This window comes from Procambarus clarkii, chromosome 24, assembly GCF_040958095.1.
Source record: "Procambarus clarkii isolate CNS0578487 chromosome 24, FALCON_Pclarkii_2.0, whole genome shotgun sequence".
NCBI classification, from domain to species: Eukaryota; Metazoa; Arthropoda; class Malacostraca; order Decapoda; family Cambaridae; genus Procambarus; species Procambarus clarkii.
In genome coordinates this window covers 3333598-3355351 of record NC_091173.1, presented here as the reverse complement: position 1 = coordinate 3355351, position 21754 = coordinate 3333598, and the positions used below count along the sequence as shown (strand labels likewise).

General features: G+C 42.4%; 2 protein-coding genes across 5 annotated transcripts in view; one reads left to right on the top strand and one right to left on the bottom strand.

Annotated features, from left to right (window-relative positions):
- The window catches only part of LOC123761798 (exportin-T), a 209248-nt gene extending 204239 nt beyond the window's left edge, over window positions 1–5009 (top strand). Inside the window, 1 exon segment of the mRNA XM_045748017.2 lies at window positions 2942–5009. Coding sequence (XP_045603973.2) covers window positions 2942–3211 — 270 coding nt within the window. The 3' untranslated portion in view covers window positions 3212–5009.
- A 6950-nt stretch (window positions 5010–11959) lies between these two features.
- Window positions 11960–21754, bottom strand: part of LOC123761800 (uncharacterized) — a 653931-nt gene continuing 644136 nt past the window's right edge. For all 4 annotated transcript variants that reach the window (XM_069330457.1, XM_069330459.1, XM_069330458.1 and 1 more), the window contains 2 exons: window positions 19766–19792; window positions 11960–12328 (listed from right to left, as the gene is read on the bottom strand). In XM_069330457.1, the coding sequence (XP_069186558.1) occupies window positions 12101–12328; window positions 19766–19792 (255 nt within the window). In that variant the 3' untranslated portion in view covers window positions 11960–12100. The remainder of the gene's footprint in view (window positions 12329–19765; window positions 19793–21754) is intronic.

The window sequence follows — 21754 nt, the reverse complement described above, 5'->3', positions numbered from 1 at the left end:
GTTGGGTTGGTGGCTGAAAGTTAGTAAATTTTATAATGAGGGGGGTTTGTGGTCACTACCAATATCTGGTCCAGTATGAAACTGCAGATCATGTTGAAAGTGTGCCGAGCCAAAGCAGATGTCAAGTGAGGCTTCATAATTGGTTCTGCAGTTAAAGTAAGTTGCAAGGTAGGGCGGCGAAAGAAGAATATATGGTGTAGTAATTACCTAAGTGTAGTTACAGGATGAGAGCTACACTCATGGTGTCCCGTCTTCCCAGCACTCTTTGTCATATAACGCTTTGAAACTACTGTCTAAGTAGTTGTACAGATCAGTGCCTGCAGTATTTTGGGTACCTCTACTCCATGTGGGGTGGTTAGCATTGAGATCACCTGTAACAATGATTGGGTGTCGTAATTGGTTAAGATAGAATTCCAGCTCATTTAAGTTTATTGTGCCACCTGGGTTGTATATACCCAGAAAGGATATGTGTGTACCATTGTAAGGTATTAGGCATGCTAGAACTTCTAGTTTACCATTCACAAAATACATTAGTGTTACGGGTTTACATGTCATATTACTTCGTGTTAGAAGGAAAATACCACCACCCTCCCATGCAGTTGGATCTGTCCAGTCTCTGCATCTGAAAGTTTTTTAATACAGGATTTTGTTTGGGAGTGAGCCAGGATTCGGTGATGAATGCTAAGTCCGGTTTGGATGAGTAGAGGAATTGTTTAAGTTCTGTGAGGAATGTTTTAACGCTTTTTGCGTTCCAAGTCATGAAGGTTAGGGGAGCCATTTAGGATGTTTGGGTTGTGGATGTGTCTGTTTTCTTTGGTGCGCCAATAGTGGTACGAGTTGGATACCTAGATGTGGATGGTGGCTGTGTCTTACTCTTGGTACTGGTGGTTGGGGTTTGTGGCACGTCAGCCTGGGGAGTGGTTTTGGTGAGGCACGCTAAGGAGGTAATTAGGAGTTTTTCCATCATCTGATCAAACGATATGTCCAGCAATGGTAGGTTTATTTGGGCGGATGTCAGTGTCTGTAGCTGTTGATGGGGTGTCTGTTGGGTCAGCCTCAGGGGTGGGTTGTGTTACTTGAGCAAAAAATTTAGTTAGATGTTGGTCCAGCGTCTTTTCTAGTGCAATTTTTGATGCGAGTGACAAGAGTTTCAACAATATCATTTTCGATGCGAGTGACAAGAGTTTCAACTATATCAGGACTCGGTTGTGCATTTTGTGGGAGATGGTTGCTAAGATAATTTTGGTGCGTCCGAGTAATAGAGAGAGAGAGACATATCGGAGAAAAAAAAAGGTGGTTATGTATATTACTTCCCTGCTCTTAGCTATACAATGAAGCTAAGGTAAGCAAAGGGCAGAGAAAGCACCCCCAAGACGACCCTGGGGTTGCGGGATTGTCGGAGACAGGGATATCCAGTACACACGAAGGTTGTGGTTGAGTGTGAGGTAGAGGTTGGTGATGGGCTGAGGAAGGTTGTTTCAATGCACTGCTGTATAACAGGTTGGTGGTAGGGAAAACCTTAATTTTCGCTGCTGCTGCTATGTAAGAAGGACATTGTTTAAATGTAATGTCTTGATCGCCACCACAGTTTGAGCAGGTGAGTGTATCCGATGCACAGTTTTGTGTGTAGTGGGAACCAGAGCATTTCCCACATTTAATGCCTTTAGTGCAGCCTTTTGAGGTATGGTTAAAACCTTTACATATAAATATTAGGTGGGATGTGGTACATACACCTCTAGTTTATGGAGGAAGCCGTTTAACCAAATCCTATCAGGGGTAACGTAGTCTAGAAAAGTAAGCAGGGCGGTGCCTGTATCACTCAGTTCTCCGTTCGTCGCATAAATTTTTGACTTCATAGAGTGGGATGCCATCCGTCTGGAGTTGTGCCTTGATGCCGTCTGTGCTGATGTCTGCAACATGTCGGATTACATATTCTGCTAATCGGTCTCCTAGTGGTTTGTAGTACTCAACTTTGTATCCGCAGATGTCAGTAATGTCGGAAAGCTCTAGTTCTGCACTGTGTTTGTGATCCACTGCGATCAAATTCTTTAGTTTATTTGTTCTGATATCGTGCACGCTGATCCCAATTTTGGGGGGAATGCCATTATATAGGATATTTTGTGCCCTGCTATTTTGAAGAATACTCTCATCTTCGCCATCAAAGGCAATGATAAAAGTGTTTGCAAATCAGAAGAGCTTGGCCTACCTTGGTTGAGCGGTGGGTGTTGATACTGAGGCCGCGTGGTGCCAGCATTGTTTCTGTTTACCTCTGTAAAATAGCGGCGCTTCGCCTCCAATCTGTTTGCCTTGCTGTGGTGTTTGCTGTCCAGGAAATTGCCATCTGGCTCCTCTTCTAGGACTGGATGATGTTCAAGATCCAATTGTGTGGTATGCAACAGTGGTTTTCCAACATCCTCAAAGGTATTGTCAATGGTTGTAGGAGAGACGCCGCGTGCACCTCCAGCAGCTGCCATGACGCCGGCGACTCCCTGGGAACTCACTCAAAACACACACAATCACGACCCAGTCCAATACGCCTAGTAACATGTGGCCTTTTGTTCTCGTATTGACATCCCGAGTCATATTGGGCACCTTTTGAATATTTGGCAAAAATGATGGTGCTACAGTGTCTTCGTGGTTTGGTGCATTCTGTTGATAATTATTTGTCTGGAAATAGTTTTCCTGCAATTTATTTTATTTTAATCTGGTGAAATGCATGGCAATGATTGCCTTTTGCATACAACAGTTTGTAATAATTAATTTCTATGTTTTGTTTAAAATTCAATTATAAGTTTAGGGAGGATGTGTTTGTGTACATTATTTATCCAAGTTAAGAAGATTTCATATTTTCTAAATGCCTGTATGGTAAGGAAATGTTGCATTATTTGTTTAATCCATTTTTGGATAACTCAAAATATATACTTAATGTTTAATTTTCTAGGTTGTTCCAGCATGCTTCTTGGCCCCACTGAAAACTACATTTGATTTGAATGATGCACAGACTATCTTGGCTCTACACGAGTCAGTGATGTGCCTGCAATGTGTGTACAAGAAAAGAGGTGAAGAATTGCTTTCATATTTGCGCTCGGAATATTTACCAAAAATGGAACTATCGCCAGAACTCATTAATGAGTATTGTCAGGCCCTCATATCCGATGCAAAATTCTTCAGAAATTATAGCAAGTTATTTTTTCAGCGAGCAAAGTCATGAAATGGGGATATTAACTTAAATTTTGTCAAGTGTGTAATTTTGTTTTGGTATTTAAAATTGTGTATTGGTCAGATTTGTACTGTAAATTGTATGCACAATATTGTTAATAGAAAATGTTAATGCTAAAATGATACCTCTCTAGTCATATCTGCTGAAACCCAGTAGTGGATGACTATTATGTCCTAAATGACTGAAAGCATTGGTGGTTTTTAATTTGTATGGAAACGGTTTTCTCAAATTTCCCGATTAAATATAAAGAGCTACAGTGCCATGTTCACCCACTTTAATACATGTAACATTTCTATTCAGAATGTTTCTTAAAATTGCTTATTAACTTACAGCGAGTCTACATATATTATGTAGTTCTGGAAAATAAATTATTCTATGATAATTAATTATATACCATTTTCTACTATCCTGACCTTGACCTTACTGCTCTATACATTGAACCACCACTGGGATATTACACAGCTTTGTTATACTCGTATGATATTACGAAACCTTTTAGCACTCTTTTTCTGCACAGAAAACCAACCTCCCCATTTTCTAGTAGCTGTGCATCCATCTGAAATTGTTTCCAGACACAGATTGAGGGTTTTGAAATTTGCCATTAGGCTCTTAGTCTCGTTTAGGCATTGCTAATAATGTGTTAATTTTCTTGAAATTATTCATTGATATATTAAAAATGCAAAGTCACTTGTACTGATTAGGTTTAATTTTTATTACACATTTATATTTTGTCTCTGGAGACAAATTGAAAATTATGTAAAAGCTTGTTGAAAGTTTTCAGAAAAGCTAACCTTGTGGCGAGGAAGGTCACAAGCATCATTACTATATGTACGAGAATATCGGCTTGCTTTTATACTGTATTATAAACTATTGCTAATAAAGAAAAGTGAACACATGGCAAATTTGTTTACACTCAAGACCAAAAGCTCAGTCATAAGGGATGTGTTTAACTGTGATAGGCAGATATGATTAGACTGCTCAAAGGTCTGAGAATGACTCATAGCTCATATTTATTTGAAATATTATAAAGTAATTTAAATCTATATTTATGATTTAGAGGCTATATAACTGGAGTAAATTTATGGGCGCTTTTTCCTGGCTGTCGAGACTTCTGTACATGTAAATTTTATTGCATGAATAATTGCTTAACATTCTGCATTTTCCTTTTCTTCATTTTGTCATCAGATCATTGCTCATTAATGTATTGTCCATTCCATCATACATAATATGTAAAACATTTCCAAGAATACCAAATCACTTGCATGTTAAATTTTGTCTTGTACATTAAAACATGTTACAATACTGTATTAAGTTTTAGTGCAATGTATTGAAGCATTGCTTAACCACCACATGTATCATCTGGTACGAACTAACAGCAGACGTATTCCTTCATATGTATATTTTTCACGAGGAGCCATGTCATTTTTCTGTACAATCTTACATTCCTCCAGGCTTGGCTTTCTTTTCATTGCAATCAAGATGGTGTTTTTATAAGTGCCTTATGTTTGTGGGGAAATTATATTACTCTGATTAAGAATAAATGCTGCAATCACAATGGACTCCGTCATAATTGCTATCACAATTACTGCATCATTTAGCCTTTGCTTACATGTTTTTCCTGAAAAAAACTAGATACACATTCACAATTACTGATATATTCTCGGGTGAAGCATTTGTTTAAAAAGTGCTTTGAATTAGGTTTATACAATGTGATTGTCCAATATTGGTCAAGGTATATATTTATCAAACTTCATCTGGAAATGTTTTATAAAATAAAATATGATTTAACTATCTAATTATTATTTTCCTAATTTTATAATTAAAAATTAAAATTATATTTTCTGGGGAGCTTCTTGTGGCTTCCTATCTGCTCTGATATGTACCTCCCATCAGTCACAGAGTTCAATTGGCCAAGCGGGCATCACGATGTGGCCACCTCATGGGTAGGGTGCGGTGGCACTTGTGGTAACATTTTTAGAAATTTATTCTTGTCTGCTACCACCAAGGAAGGCACCCAGGTGGTGCCTACTTTAACCACTGCACTGCGTAACGCAGTGCATAACGCACCTTGAGGCGTTAGGTCGGTGCTGTCATAGGTATAGTATACAATTCAAAACTGGCGTGTGGTAATGTGGGTACGAAATGGATGCCCAAGGCCTCCAGTGATCGTCCGCCATTTTGAAAAAAATCCCAGCATGCCCCAGGGCCCGGGGGGAGCCTCAGTTACAAGGCAGCAACCATGTCTGGCTCATCCTCTACGAGCTCCAGGTCCATGGGCCTGCAACATAATCCTCAGATTTGACAAAGATGACGATTTGGACTACAATTCCTGAAAAAGACCTAACACGGATCGGACTTGAGTGATGGAGACACTGTGGTGGACAATGTCGCGAGTGTGTATAATACACGTGCTTTGCCCAGCCTGCCTCGCTACCCTGGGTCAACACTCCTTCAGTTACCATCACCATGTGTCCCCTGATGTGAGTTTATTTGGTGATACTACATGTGATAAGCTATTTTCGGGCTTCAGTGACATAGGCTCCAATACAAACTGCACTGACAAACAGAGTATTGTACAGGCAACTATGGTGTTTCTAGGCAGGGTTTTGCTGCCTAATGCTTGCCCCGGCAGCACGCTGAGGCAAGTGCCAGCATGTCACGTGGCCCGAGGACAAAGACGACAGTGTGCCCTCGACATCAGCTATTCGTGATAGGCCTATACTATGCAAAACACTCGTCTCCTGGCATACCCATACGTAGCTGTAGCACAGGACGATGGAGCCGTGTTGTTGGGGCCTGTGCTGGTGGTGCTCGTGGTGGTGTTGGCACCAAAACCAAAACGACTGGTGTACTGCAAGCGTGGCATGATTGTGAGAATTTTGTCCCATAAATTCCAACATTTAATGATATCGATGTTTGTGTGACACCCTTATTCTCCTATACTTCTGATATGGCTGAAATTGAATATTTTATGGCATATTTTGATAAGGTCATGGACCATCTCTTTGCAGACACAAACGGATACGCTCACTCCTTCACTGATTCTGGCGTTTTACCTGCCTACAGGTAATACTTTTCTGCAAGATACGTTGGAAAAACACGACTGATGAAGTGTATGTTTTTTTTTTAGCGTTGAGCATGATGATGAGACATTCAGATAAACACATGATCCAGGATTATTGGAGCAAAGACAGCCTTGTTCCAGCCCGTGTTCAACAGATATACGTCAAATGATAGGTTCCTGCTGCCTCTTAGGTGTCTGCACTTTGAGAACAATGCTAATGAAGAGAGAGACAACAGACTGTGGAAGGTGCTGAAGGTATTTAGTGACGTGAGAAGAAAGTTCCATGAATATTTTGTATCAGGACGAAATGTCGTGATTAATGAATTGCTAGTCCTCTTCAAGTGACGTGTGGCATTCATGCAGTACATTCCATCAAAGCAGCACAGACTTGGACTCAAGTTTTTCGTGCTATGTGACTGCAAAACTGGTATGGTCATGGACATGATACTGTACTGTATTCAGGTACGGACGTTGACATATCGGGTCAAGATCCACACGGCTCGATCAAAGCCCAACATGTACTGAATGTTAAATGGCTTTCTGTTCCCCGACACAATGATTTAAAAGAAGGAGCCAAGCGGAGGGGAAGGGAGTTATATGGAGAAAGCGCCAAGCCATTACGACTATATAGCCAAACCTGGGAGACTACGTAGCAATACATATGAAATGAAATGGTGCATATATTTCATATACAGTATACGAATATTCATGTATGTATGTATATATTACATACACAAAAGTTCAGCAATCATCTGGAGAGGAGCAGCTTCCTTACACACCACCAACATGGCTTTAGGGATGGTAAATCATGCCTCACAGGTTTAATAGAATTCTATGACCAGGAGACAAAATTAGGCAAGAAAGAGAAGGGTGGGCAGACTGCATATTGAGAGAGATGTGCACCCATTGTGTCAACACTTGCATCAGAGGAGCTCCAGCATATTTCAGCAGTCCTAAGTATTTTAAGTACAGGTTGATGATAGCGAGTGGTGTCCCAAGGAACAAAGGTGTTGTGCTTTGAGAAATAAGTGATAACACGAATGTGCCAAGGGAAGTGAAAAAATTGGATGAGAAAAAGTTGCCCTAGTGTTAACAGTGCAGATGAAGACATTCAAGATAGCTGCCGGCCAGAAAGAAAATAAAACAGAGCTAGAGTTTGGAGGGTTTCAATGAAGAAAAGACCATCAAATGACCAGAATAATCATAGAGTGCTAAATATCACTAAGGATGCCAATATGACAACAGAAACCCATAAGGCGAAAAATATCAAAGTATCTGATTCACCAAGAATTCTATCGAGGGACAAGTGACCGCAAGGGAGGGTCGGAAAGCAGGACACAGGCTCATCTTGGAAGTCAGGACATTCAACAAGGTACGACTGTAAGAGGGACAATGCAGTTTGGACAATAATGAGCAGGGCGGCTAAATTAAGTGTCCGTGAGTTAAGCGTGTATGGCCAATACGCAACCTTGACAGAGCCGTTTCCCACCGCTGGTTACGATGGTAGGAAGAAGGCCACAGGGACACACTACTCTTAAATTAAGATTACCCAGTTTGTTACCAGTAACGGAAGACCAACAACCCTGCCAATGGGCAAGGATGGAAGAACGAATAAATGGGTAAAAGTCGGAATAAGGAATATACGGGAGATGGGACAAGTGCAGATAGCTTCCTTAGCGGCAGCATCCGCACACTTATTTAAAGAGACACCAATATGTCCGAGAACCCAGCAAAACTACTGTCTTAAATCTACTGGAGATAAGAAACAGCCAATGTTGAATCTCGACTACCACAGGATGGACTGGATTAAAGGACTCAAGAGCCATGAAGGCACTGAGAGTCAACTACAACCACAAAGGAGGATTGACAGCGAGAAAGCAGTAGACAAAGAGCATAGAGAATAGCATAAAGTTCTGCCATGAAAATGCTAGTCTCCGAAGGCAGGCGACGCATACAGGTGTGGTCAGGAAAAACAACAGAGTAGCCTACACCGTCTGCAGACTTAGACCCATTGGTGAAGATGGAAATGGAGTGGGAGTGTGAAGAAAAATGTTCAAGGAAAAGGCGTTTCAGAAGGGAAAAGTAAAAAGCTGTAAGAGGGGTAAAAAGCTTTAGTGATATGGGTCAGGGATTTACAAAATTTAGGAAGGGGGACCCTCCACAGGGACAAGGACAGAACAACACAAGAAATATTGGTAATACTAACTGAAAGCGAATTTTGCAGGCGGGAGAACCGGACAGAAAGAGCGAGGTGGTGAAGGGGGACAGGAACTACAGGAGAGATAAAAGTCAAAGCACGACACAGGTGAGATTGAGGGTTTTGTAAGGACCACGAAAGGTAACGAAGACAGTAGCGATCACAGTGGTCCTGGAGAGACAGGAAGCCAGTTTCAACATAAAAGCTGAGGGCAGGAGTCGAACGAAAGGCACCAGAGCTGAGGCAAAACCCAGTATAGTGCAGAGTATCAAGACGGCGAAGTGTAGAAGGAGCAGCAGACGAGTAAGAAGGGTAACCATAATCGAGTTTAGACAGTACAAGAGCGGAATGTAAGGAGAGGTGGAAAGGACGAGGAGAGGTAGAACGCAACATGCAAGCATAAGATATGCCACTGAAATGGTTGAGACGGTGGATTTGGCATCTACCTTCGGGAAAAGACAAACACACACGGCGTTTCAAGTTGAGGACGGCTTCCTCAAGTCTGTAGTGTATACATGCGAGAAAGAAGGTAGGGTGAGCCTCACAGCAATTGAGGCGGCAAGCCTGGGGAAAAGAGCATTCTGTCATAGAGTGACCATCGTCCCCACACATGTGGCATATAGACAGTATTTGTGCATTTGAAGGCACCATGCCTGAACTTCCAGCACTTATGCCAAGTCTGGGAGAGGGAATGTACTCCTGAATGGAGCATCTGGCAGCAGCAAGAATTGTAGAAGATGGAAGGGTCTTACTATCAAAGGTGATTTTCAGAACTCAAAGGGGCTAATGGCAACGACCACGAAGGGGGTCGAGTGAACGGGTCCACCTGGAGGACAGAATGTCCTTGGGCTTTAAGGATATGTTTAATATCCTTGTGGCAGTCTTTTAGGTCCCTAACACCAGTTGTGACATGGTGCGGGAGAACAGTGCCAACACTGGCATTTAACTGAGCATTTTTGGAGACCCGAAGAGGGGTCTCCCCAATGCTGGACAATGTGGCTAAATGGGTAGCTGCATCCTGAGAAGGAGCAGTGACGACACGTGTACCGAGACGGGTGGGGGTTAAAAGTAACAGGGGTATCTACCGACTCAACAAGGTGTTTATGGAGGGAGAAATCATCAAGTGTAAAATCCAAATGGTTGAGATAAAAGTATTTAGCCCCCGAAGCAGGACCAAACAAGACTTGGTACGTATTAGTATGGGAAGCGATCATGCGAGTGCGGCCATGGTGGGGACAGCATTAACACTTTCGCGCTATCGGCGCTCAAAAAAAAACAATACCCCAGATGCTTTCGGCACTTCGCGCGCCTACGCGGTAAGACCGAAAAAGTGTACACTCTTTTGACTGTCCTGACAATAATTGAAGGCGCACGTATTTAAATTTGGTATCACTGTGTTCGCAATGAAATTGTCTATAAGAGCATACCTATAAAATGCCACCCAAGCATAAGGAGTATCAACACCAAATAAAAAACTATGCAGATCACTCGCCGAGAGCGCCAAACAGCAACAAAATGTTTCCACTCTCTTAATGGTTGCGAAGCCTACAGTTGTCCTACATCGCTAATTTTGGTATCATTGGAATCGCAATAAATTCTCTACACGGACATATGCATATGAATGTTTAATATAGGTAATTGCCCACCCGCAAGAGTGTGTGAAGTGGAGAGTAGTTAGCCGCGAGCGCACTGGCGAAAACACAGGGGGGAAATCATGCTTGGAAAGTTTATACGTTTCCTGACCCTACTTTTCTATGTACGTATTTCTTTTTTATACCAATGTGTTCGCAATAAAATTTTCTATAAGATGAAATGTATAACATTTGTACAAAGCATGTGTAAGAGAAGCGCCAAATATAGAACCACGTCGCTCAGTATGCGTTCGCGGCAGAAACGAACGCATTGTTTTCGTTCGTTTGATGTTTGTCATGTTTATACTTGTTGAAACATTTTATAATTTGTATGACAGTGATCGCAGTAAAATTCCCTACACAGACATATACATAACATATACAAATATTTCCCACGTGTTGGATATATCAACGGCTAAAGGGAACCCACTGCCACACGCTCTCCACACCCCCAAACATACTTTGTGTATTTTTTTTTTTTACTCATAGAAGTTTGTGATATAATATTCATTCTGGTACCAAAAAATTCGCAAATAAATTCTCTACAAAACGTATATAATCTGAGAGTAGCCCCATCCATTTCGGTTAAAAAATGGAATTTATAGAAATATTTTTTCGATGGACGAGAAAAGTAGGCTGTTATGCGGAATCGTAAGAAAAAACGGCGACGAGTTATCTCTAATATAAAGCGCGAAAGTGTTAAGAACCCCCAGAGAGAGGGGTTAAAAGGCGCAGTAGTCACAATGAGAGACGGAGCCGTGCCAGGGGATGAGGTGGTCGCCACTGAGGGTTTGGGGCTCGACCCTACCACAGGAGGGAGGGGAGGGGAGGTTAGTAGTCTGATCTGGGCCCAATGTAGCAGGGGCTACAGAGCCCGACCTTCCATCACAGTTCGACTCGGGGGCCTGGTCACCCATCTCATGAGCCTGGGTAAGAGAGGTCGTGTCAGTATCCATATGTCATGTATTTTAGAAAGGTCTGGGGCCTGGAACCAAGGGGATACCACCTACCAGGGCAGCCAGGGAGGCCACCACAGCAGTGCTCCCCCTTTTTAACAGGGGAGTCCTACTGCTTCATCCATTCTCCCACACTAGTGCAAAGACCTCATTCTCCCTTTTGCCCCAGTCTGGACACCCAGCCATCCACTTAGATCCGGCTCCGTTCGGACTGCTCCCCAGTGGTTTCTTGCCTGAACCGCGGGGGTCCGTGCAGTCCTTAAAATTGGGGCTGGTCGTTTCGAGTGTCTCGTCTGCTGTGTTCTCAGGGTTTGGTTCTCCTGGCGGTTTACGTTCGGGGGGTGTCCAATGTCCAGCCGGACGGAGAAAATGTGTAAAATTCTACATAAACAGTTCCAAAGTGTGTTTGTGCAAAATAAAATTTTCAGAGAACCAGACACAATATAGACTTAAGAGCATAATGTAAAAAAAAAAAAAAACTGCTTAACCCTTAAACTGCTAAGGGCTTTTTGGCCTGCAACACCGCCAGGCGCAACATAAAAAAAATCTTTATTTACTGATAATTTCTAACAAATAATACTGTGCCCTGTAATGGGAGGGAAATAAATACAAGTACATCAGGTAAAATATGAATGCAAGATGCTGAAAAGATTTTATTTACAAATATGGCTGAGCTATATCTTGTTATGAAACCATAAATCTCTTGCAGCTCTTCTATATAGTATTATTATAAATAATTTTGTAAAGAAGACAACTTTCAAAAGATAGTTAAGGAAAGTCATCTTTACTTTACAGAAATTTGTAGAGAAAAAGTTAATTTAACTACTGTATATTAACAAAGTGTCGTAGTGGAATATTATTGCATTAGAATATCTTTTTTTGTTTCATAAAAATTAATAGATAATTACAAAAACGAAAAATATTAACACTAAACTTAAAGAACTCAAGGAACATACAAGTCAAATGTAATGAAGCACAAGAGTACAACACAAAAGTTGATGTAGCAGTTTTAAAAGCTAAATTGTTTCCCTTTTAGGTTTGTGACATGTAAGTGAATTGTTGACCATCTACAGATTCCATTATGACCTGACTCTCACTGAGCATAATAACTCCCTGATCTACTCCTGGTTGGACAACTACCATGTGCTGCCCGGCTACGTCTCCTCCTTCCTCCAGTCCAGTCATGCCGTCGGCCACCACCACCACGTGACCTTCTCCGTCGCCCATTTCATACACCGACCCACCGGGATCCTCTATTACCTGAAAATGTAACAATATCGATATTTTTCAAACATTAAAATAGTGTCTATTTTCAGTGTTCTTCTGATATTCAATGATAAAACTAATTAAAGATATATTCGGCTAAGTTTTATTATTTTATTATTTGATAAGAATAAATATTATCATTATCTTGCTCTCAACCCTTGAGGAGAGAAGAAACAGAGGGAATATGATCACTACTTAAAAGATCCCAAATAGGAATAAACAGTGTATATAAAGGAAGCCTATTTAAATTAAAGGAAGGTAGGTTGGGGACATTGGTGGAAGTTGCACATGCAATTTAGTTGCAGAAATTTAAAGAAGTTTTTGTTCCCTGCAGAGTGGTTGCCAAGTAGAATGTATTATAGGAAGAGGTTGTTGAAGCTAATTCCATCTACAACTTTAAGAAAAATACCAAGAAAACTTTAATGTTGAGAGGTAATGAACATGCCAGGTATAAAGTTAGGAGACAAGGCACAAACAGTTAGATCTCGCCTCCCCATATTCACTGATAGGTAAGCATTTGCTTACCTAGTTAAGGGAAGCCTGGGGATTTAGGAGCTGCCTAAAATCAAGGAAAACCCTGCTAGAAAGCATAGGTTCTTTTTGGCATAATAAGGAAAGGGGCTAAAAACCTGGACCCCCCCCCCCCCCCTCTCAGAGGTACTTGGAGCGAGTGACAATTTGCCACCCTACTGGGAAAAGCTTCGCGGGCAACTAGAAGGTTAGCAGAAAACGAAGTCTCAAATATGGCAAACACTTCTGCAAACGACTCTCACAGAATAAGGGAATAACTCACACCAGCTCAAAACTCATTAGTACTGGTGACCACCACAGGCAATCTGGCCCCAGATTGGCTTCAGCTGATATATTAGTGGACATTTCTACCAGTAGTGCTCTGGTTTGCCAGTCATAGCCAAGACCCACAGCTTCAAGCTAAGTACCAGCCATCGTTAGACTTGGTTTATCCTGCCGGAGCCATTTGTTTGCATTCATTTCCTTTTTACTAGTGCATGTTGTGCTTCTGGCTTGTTGTGTGGACTTGTGTTGTGCTTCAGGCTCTACGTGCTCAGGGCTTTCTTCCCTGGGTGCCTGATAGCCCTACCCTTGCACACGTTTCCTTCCTCAGGTGTTTTGGGGAATTTACCCATGAGAAGTCAAGCCACTGGGGTGGAGAGCCCCGCCTTGGGCTAATCACGGGTCTGTGACTTCTCCGAACGGCCCCTTGGGTGGGGGAGCAGTAGGGTACTTGTGCTTGTTTATATGATGCACCAGTCACCATTCATAACCTGTTTTTTTGCTGCATTTGGTAGCTGTTCTTGTTGCAGGCAGACCCAGTGCCTGGGGGCTTCTGCTTGGTAAGCTACCTTCAGGCCCTGGTAATCCCCTCATCGAGTGGGAGCTTCACCTGTGTTCATCGTCTTTTCTACATGACAACGATCATTCTGGGTCTGGTCCCCAATAGCCCAAACAGAAATTTAATATGGAGCAATCACAGCAAGATAGCTTGAGGGAGCCACCTGAGGGGTAGATCTCCCTCTGAAAGGGGCAAATTTATGGAAATCCATACATCAGGCAAATACGTATCAGGTTTGGAATGTTTTGTTTTGAAGGTTAGAGGTTCACCTGTGTTCTCCATACTATGAGGCAGCAAATATGGCCATATGGCCAAGGACAATATTGTCAGATGATATCTGTCATCAAGGAGTCTTGACACTTTCCTGCAGTGAAATTTCACATCTATTCTGTATGTAAAACAGTTTAGTAAAGTAGATGAAAGTAAAGAAAAAACCAGCGTTGAATGTAATGAAATGCCATTTTTTGGGTGAGCCCCGGAGGTACCCTGAAGCAATCGGGCTAATATGTGACATAACAGACTAGGGTATTAGTCAATGGAGTTCAACCTACCGGGGACCAGGAGCAAGAACCTGCCTCCCCCCCCCCCTCCCAGAGTGGTACAAAGAGCAAGGGCCCTTGGAAAACCTCCCTGAGGGTTGGGGGAATTCCTTACTGCCATTGACCGGGGTAGGCAACCAGAAAGGTAGGCATAACAAAGCACACCCCATTTGGTAAGAAAACTGCAACCGAAGATTGAACAGAGAGGCAGAACTCCCTCTAATTCCCAAGGAAACAAGCAAACGTCACACACTGCCGTCGTGTCGATTGTCCGCGCAGCCTTTCCTTTCACAGGAGGGGGAGGGGAGGAGCCCCAGACCCTCCGCACCCACTACTAAACCCCAGTTCGGAAACTAAGCATCAAAAGCAAAATAAAACCACCGACCGGAGGTAGGGACGGTGCCAGAGGCTGCATCAAATGACAGCCCTGAAAAAGCCAAAAAAGAAAGGATAAAACAACCTGAAAAGAAATAGAAGACAACCTACAAAGAGACATAAAATGGCAAAAAAAACACCAGGAAACATTATACTGTCGCCAAGACGGAGCGCTCAGTTGGAACACCATAAACGAAGCCTCCTGATCACCATACAAGTGGCAATAAACCTGCATCAAAAGGACCAGAAAAAGAGCGGAAGAGTAGACCGAACCAGCCATGTACCAGACCGGTCAGGTCTGCTGAAAGAGACGGAGCTGCGGAAAATGCCCTGGGTTCTGACACCGAGCAAGCAGCGCCTGAAACCAAGGCTGGGCCAGCCATCATGGGGCCACTACGACAACTCTCCCGCGGTAGGACTCCAACTGAGCCAGAACTCGAAGCAACAGCTGGACTGGAGGAAAGAGATACAGGTCACCCCGCCTCAACCAGTCCTGCCAAAACGCTTCGCAGTCAGGGAAGAGGTCTACATCTGGGAGCCCGTACGTCAAGCAGAGCTAACTGAAGGAGTCGGCGTCAACCATCTATTCTGTGGACAGGGGAAATGAACTGGGACAGGCCACATGGAGACTTTCCGGATATGAACCCCCACGAAGAGCCAAACCCTGAGAAACCAGCAGATGAACCACACAAAGCGACCAGCTCCAAAGAGCCAAGGACCGAAGAGGACTCCTGCAGTTCAGACAATGAACCACCGGACAGCAGTCCGAACGGAAATGGATTGTTGCTCCCCGAGTGACCCCAAATCCTCCGAAGCAACAGCCAAATCACAGCAAACTCCCGCACCGTGCTGTGAGCCCGAAAAAAGGATGGACCCCACCGTCCATGGCCGGCCTGGTAAGCACTGGTCACAAAGTCCCAGCCGAGAGATGACACATTCGAGAACACAGAGCGAGAGGCCGAACCCAGCGACTCGCACTCAGGTAGTCCCAGGCAGGGTGCTGCAAACCGGCGCCCAAAACTACCAAGCGAACTTCTATAGCTGAACCCCAGGGACGTGTACACTCACGGGGACCTAGCAGGGGGCACCACCGAGGAGAACAGTGGAAGGGCAAAAACAAACTGAATAAAATGACAGAACCCCCCACCAGGCAAAAACAAAAAGAAACAAAACCCCACAAGAGGACAGCGAACCCCAAGGAACAGAGCCGGCCGCGATGTCGGGAATACAAGCTGTGCAGCACCCTGCGCCCCTACCAGTGCAAACTGCCTCTTACCTGCCGGTAACAAGGGAGAACAGAACACCCAAGAGCCCAACAGGCGGCCGAAAAACCGAAAGGTAAAACGGACCAGCAGAGGCAGACCCCGAGGAGCCTGTGGAAGGTGGCCCCCAAGCCCCAAGGGCAGTACTTACAGGGCACCTAGGGAAGGCAGCCCTAGGCGCATGCAGCCCGAGTACTGAAGATAACTCCTGGCTCTCGCACCCACAAAACAAACACCACACGCAAAGCACAGTGCAGTAGCGACACCGGAGCCAGAGCACACGACCATCGCCTATAGCATCAGCCTCAAGAACTGGAGGTGTGGGTAGCCGGCGTGGAGAGTCTGGGGCTCCCCCTTCCCCCTCCCGGGAAGGGGGGAGCTACGCAGACAGCGGCACGGCGGCGTGTGACATCACACTAGTTTGCTTGTTTTCTGTTGGGGAGTTCTATCCACTAGTTCGGCTTTTGGTAGCATTTTTAGCCAGAATAGGGGTTTGTTTTGAGGCGCTTACCTTTCTGGGTGCCTGTTCCGGTCGATGGCAGACATAGAATGCTTCCAACCACACGGGGATTCTATAGGCCATTGCTCCCCTTGCCTCTCTGAGGGGGCCCGGTTCTGGCCGTGGTCCCCGGTAGGCCTAAGAACTCCATACACATGACTGATGCCAAAGTCTGAACATTAGCATATCAGCCTGGGATAGCTCCGGGGAGCCGACGGGGCTCCCCCCAGAAAGAATATTATGCGAGGAGCCTATGCCACACTTTCTAACTTCAGAATTGCTTTTAAATACATGGATGGCTGATTTTATCAGTGTGTGTGTGCAATTATGCAAGTGTAATTACCTAAGTGTAGTTACAGGATGAGAGCTACGCTTGTGGTGTCCCGTCTTCCCAGCACTCTGTCATATAACGCTTTGAAACTACTGATGGTCTTGGCCTCCACCACCTTCTTACCTAACTTGTTCCAACCATCTACCACTCTGTTTGCGAAAATATATATACAGTGGTACCTCCCATAACGAATTTAATCCGTTCCATGTTCGTCATGTGAAACGGACGTCATACAAAACGAGTGTCCCCCATGTAACCAGTGTGATGCACTGTGTTTATTGTGAAATTTCCCTAGTGTGCATGACATCAAATGTTCCCCAAAATATAATTTTTCTTTGTAAAATGATAAATTACCGTCCCTGAACATGTCTATGTAAAAATAATTACCAAATTCCACTTACTTTGGCTGTGAGGGCGTGGACAAGGTGCGCGGTGACGTCATCAGGGGCTGGTCGCCCGTGTGTGAAGCTCCCAGACACGGTCGCGCAGGCCATTCAAGCACCACGTGTTGCCACAAATATATTTTCAAATATTTTTCCTATGCATTTCCAATGCGGTTTTATTTGTTTCTTTTATCGTATATGATGCATATTTGTGACCTTTACAATATGTATACAGTAGAATGTTCATAATTTTCCATGAAACTGTGATACATGTGTCAGTAATGTGTCCACAATAAATGTTTATTGTCACAATATTACGTGGTAAAAATGCACTAATATTACAATATGTACAGTTTCACATACTATTTACACAGTAACACACTGTATTACACACTCAGTACTTTGGAGGTGCGTAATAGTCAACGAAGTAGTCCATGGTACACAGCGCGACTTTGCTCTCCTTGCACCAGCTACAGATAGATTTTTGTTTCCTGTTTCATCGTTCTGTGTGCTTGCAAATAATGCACTCGCGTGCACCCTTGGCTTTAGTACTTGTAGGTGGTATGTAGCCAAGCTTGTAAAGCATAAAGTAGTATTGAAACGATTATAGGAAAAGCTCAATTTGTAAGATAGTCTTGAAAAGATCGCTTTGTAAGGTCCCACACAGGAAGAGATTCAGCTAGCCTCAAAGAGTGTCCATCAGTCAGGAAGAGATTCAGCTAGCCTCAAAGAGTGTCCATCAGTCAGGAAAAGATTCAGGTATTCTTAAAAATATCAATGAACACCACCACCATGGAAGCCGCTAACACTGTTCATCTATGCTACTTGTATCAGATGCATCATCACTGAACGCAGAAAACGATTCATCTATGTATCATCTATATATATTAGAGATGGCAAGGGTGGGGCTCAGAGCTACACCTGGATACGCTCGCTGTATCATCCTCATAGGTGCTGTATCACAGGCATCCGACCGTTGTGTTAAGCCTTTATTGCGCCTAGCTTCACCAATGTTATGACCCTTATGTTCTTCAAACAATAGGGTCTGAATTGCACTGACTGAGTACAGTCTTTCAACACCGTGTGGGACAGGTGTTTGAGAGCCAGAGGCATGTGTGCTACAAATGGTTGCTCACGCACTACTAACCCAGCCAGCAGCCCTTGTCTTTCATATTCGTTATAGCAAAAGGTTCGTTCAGTGTTTGTTGGGTAGGCTGCTCCATTATGACAATCTTTCTTTGTTTCAAATGTGTTCCATTTGTTTTGTATTTATCACTTACGTCTCAATAATGGAGCAGCCTACCCGACAAACACTGAACGAACCTTTATGACATTTGTCCATTTTTCAAATTGTTTCAACAGTTTTTATTTTTCGTTTTTTTTTTTTTTTTAAGAAACATGGAGCAGTCGACCTGTAGACCACCGAACGAACAATTTTGACATTTGTACTGGTTTTCAAAATTCTTCATATTTTTTATTATTTACGTTTTTTGTATGTAAGAAACATGGAGCAGCCTACTTGCCGACCACCGAACGAACCTTTTGCTATAAGACAAATGAAAAATAAATATTGAACACATTTGAAGAAAGGAAAATGTCATAATGGTTTATTCAGTGTATGTAAGGTAGGCTTCTCCATTATTGAGACGTAAATGACAAATAAAAAACAAATGGAACACATTTGAAACAAAGAAAGATTGTTATAATGGAGCAGCCTACCTGCCGAACACCGAACGAACTTTTTTGACATTTGTTGTATATCAGACATTTCATTTCTTGTTTCCTACAAAAACGTCAATGCTTTGCAACATCTCAGCAGTCACCCTTTTATATCCCAGCATCATTAGCATCTTTAAACAAGAACAACATAATTTATGTGCATCGTCGGAGGCGTCTAAGAATGTGCAAGAAGCAGCGCGACCCCACCATGTGGTGTTGACGTTACTCAAACCAGCGTTCGTCATACGGGACGATTTGACGCCGATCGGGCCGTTCGTTACCCAAAATATTCGTCTTTTGGGGCAATCGTTATGCGAGGTACCACTGTATATATATATATATATATATAAATATATATATATATATATATATATATATATATATATATATATATGTCGTACCTAGTAGCCAGAACTCACTTCTCAGCCTACTATTCAAGGCCCGATTTGCCTAATAAGCCAAGTTTTCCTGAATTAATATATTTACTATAATTTTTTTCTTATGAAATGATAAAGCAACCCTTTTCTCTATGTATGAGGTCAATTTTTTTTTATTGGAGTTAAAATTAACGTAGATATATGACCGAACCTAACCAACCCTACCTAACCTAACCTAACCTATATTTATAGGTAAGGTTAGGTTAGGTAGCCAAAAAAGCTAGGTTAGGTTAGGTTAGGTAGGTTAGGTAGACGAAAAAACATTAATTCATGAAAACTTGGCTTATTAGGCAAATCGGGCCTTGAATAGTAAGCTGAGAAGTGCGTTCTGGCTATTAGGTACGACATATATATATATATATATATATATATATATATATATATATATATATATATATATATATATATATATATATATATATATATATATTTATTTAATGATTTTCTGTGTACAATATAATAGTAATGAAATAAACTGAGGTTGTAAATGACAAAGGTGTTAACATACAATGACCAACCTTGATGCAATACTTACATTTCGACACACTTGTACATCGAGCATCTGCAAAGAGTTAAACATGAATGAAAAATAGGTGCAAGTAATTCAAGTACATGAAACTTGTAGTTTTATGACATAATGCACACACCCAAACATCACAAGGATGGGAACTCATAAAAGAATTGTAATACTTCCCACAGAATCCTAGCATTTGTATATAGAGGGGAAGGGAGGGAGAAGGGAAGGGAGGAGGAGAAAGGAAAAAAAAAAAAAGTTACAATAGCCCAAAGCTTGAAGAGTATGACTTGCTACTGAAGATTATGCTAGAAAAAGTTGTCAACTTTTCCCCTCAATGACCATCAGTGGAAACAAGCCATTCTTCCAGTCAGGCTCGGCGGATGATGCGGAGAATGCAAGGATGTTTCTTAAGGATCTTGGTTCCAGGCTCATTAAAACTATAAGAGACCCTAGAGCAGCAAGTTCTCTTTTCCAGCGTCTCAAAGTAGCATTTCAGAGGGGAAATGCCCACTTCATCCTCGGTTCCTGCCCAGCATCGGAGGAGCTCAAAGAAATCTATAGTCCCATGGAAACAAAGTTTCCTTTATTTCCTCTTAATGTCCACGTTTTGTAACCAATCAGATATATAACTGTATAACCTTGTATAATAAAGTGTACAACATAAATAATAAAAAAAGGGGGTGGTAGGAGATGTGAATACTCATTTGTATTTAGAATTAAATAGCAAGTTTTTCAGAGAAAAACTTGCTATCTGGGTTGATTTTGATTTTACCTTCCTGTCGCAGTTTGCACAAGTCCTCATAGATAATTGCCAATTCAGCTTTTTGCATAGCTTGTCTGTACTTTGGGTAAAGATGGCTGTTTATACCAAGATTTAAAAACTACCAGAGCATCAATAAAGAGTTTCACTAGAAAGGTCGATAAAACTCTCAGATGGTTTAGGTTTAGCGAGGTTGCCACCATACAATCAAGAAAGCTTTTTGATTATTTTAGTCTTTCCTACTTGTCAATGTGTTTCGATAGCATTATCGAGAGCTACTGTACTGCGTCGCCGTAAGTCTTCGCTAATGTCCAGCGACGTATAGAGGTTATTCACTTCTTGTAGCTCTTCTTTTAATTTAAACAGCTATTCTTTCTTTTGACGTATCTGTTCTTTAGTCAGTTGTTTGCAGAGGTCCAGAGTCATCTGATGTTGCTGCACTACTTGATTGTGGAGTCATAATTAGTACATTATGGGGGCAGGTTTGCTCTAATACACATGTCATAAACACAATGGCATTGTGACATTATTAATTTTCTTTTGGACATTTTCCAAATTCCTGTTGGAATTGGAGTTGGAGTTGGAGTTGCAATTGGAATAATTCCCGTAGTCTCTCCTCGCAGCTCATGACCCTCAGTTTGGGTACTAGTTTGGTGGCAAACCTCTGAACTTTTTCCAGTTTAGTCTTATGCTTGACTAGATATGGACTCCATGCTGGAGTTGCATATTCCAGGATTGGTCTGACATATGTGGTATACAAAGTTCTGAATGATCCTTACACCAGTTTCTAAAGGCCAGTCTTATGTTGGCCATAAGACGGCTCATCTTTGAGAATAGGCTAAAAGAACTTAACTTCTCATCCTTAGAGAAGCGAAGAAACAGATGGGTAAAGGATCACTACATTCAACATACTATGGAGACTAGACAAGGTGGACAGGAGCAGGGTATTCAATTGATAAGAATTTTGACAAGGAATCCTATGTAAGAAAACTCTCATGCCCTGTGAGAGTAGTTGGCAAGTGGAATATATTGACAGCTGTCAGTCACTTTTATCAACTTGAAGATAAAATATGATAAAGAACTTGAACATTAAGAGATGCCATTAGCATACCAGGTATAACAGGTATAAGAGGGTAAGAGGCAAGACAAAAAGAACAACTGGTAAAGGTTCTTCACCGCCATAACCACTGATGAGCACCATTCTTACCCTCCACCTCCATTATAAGGCATGTTTCAACATTACATTC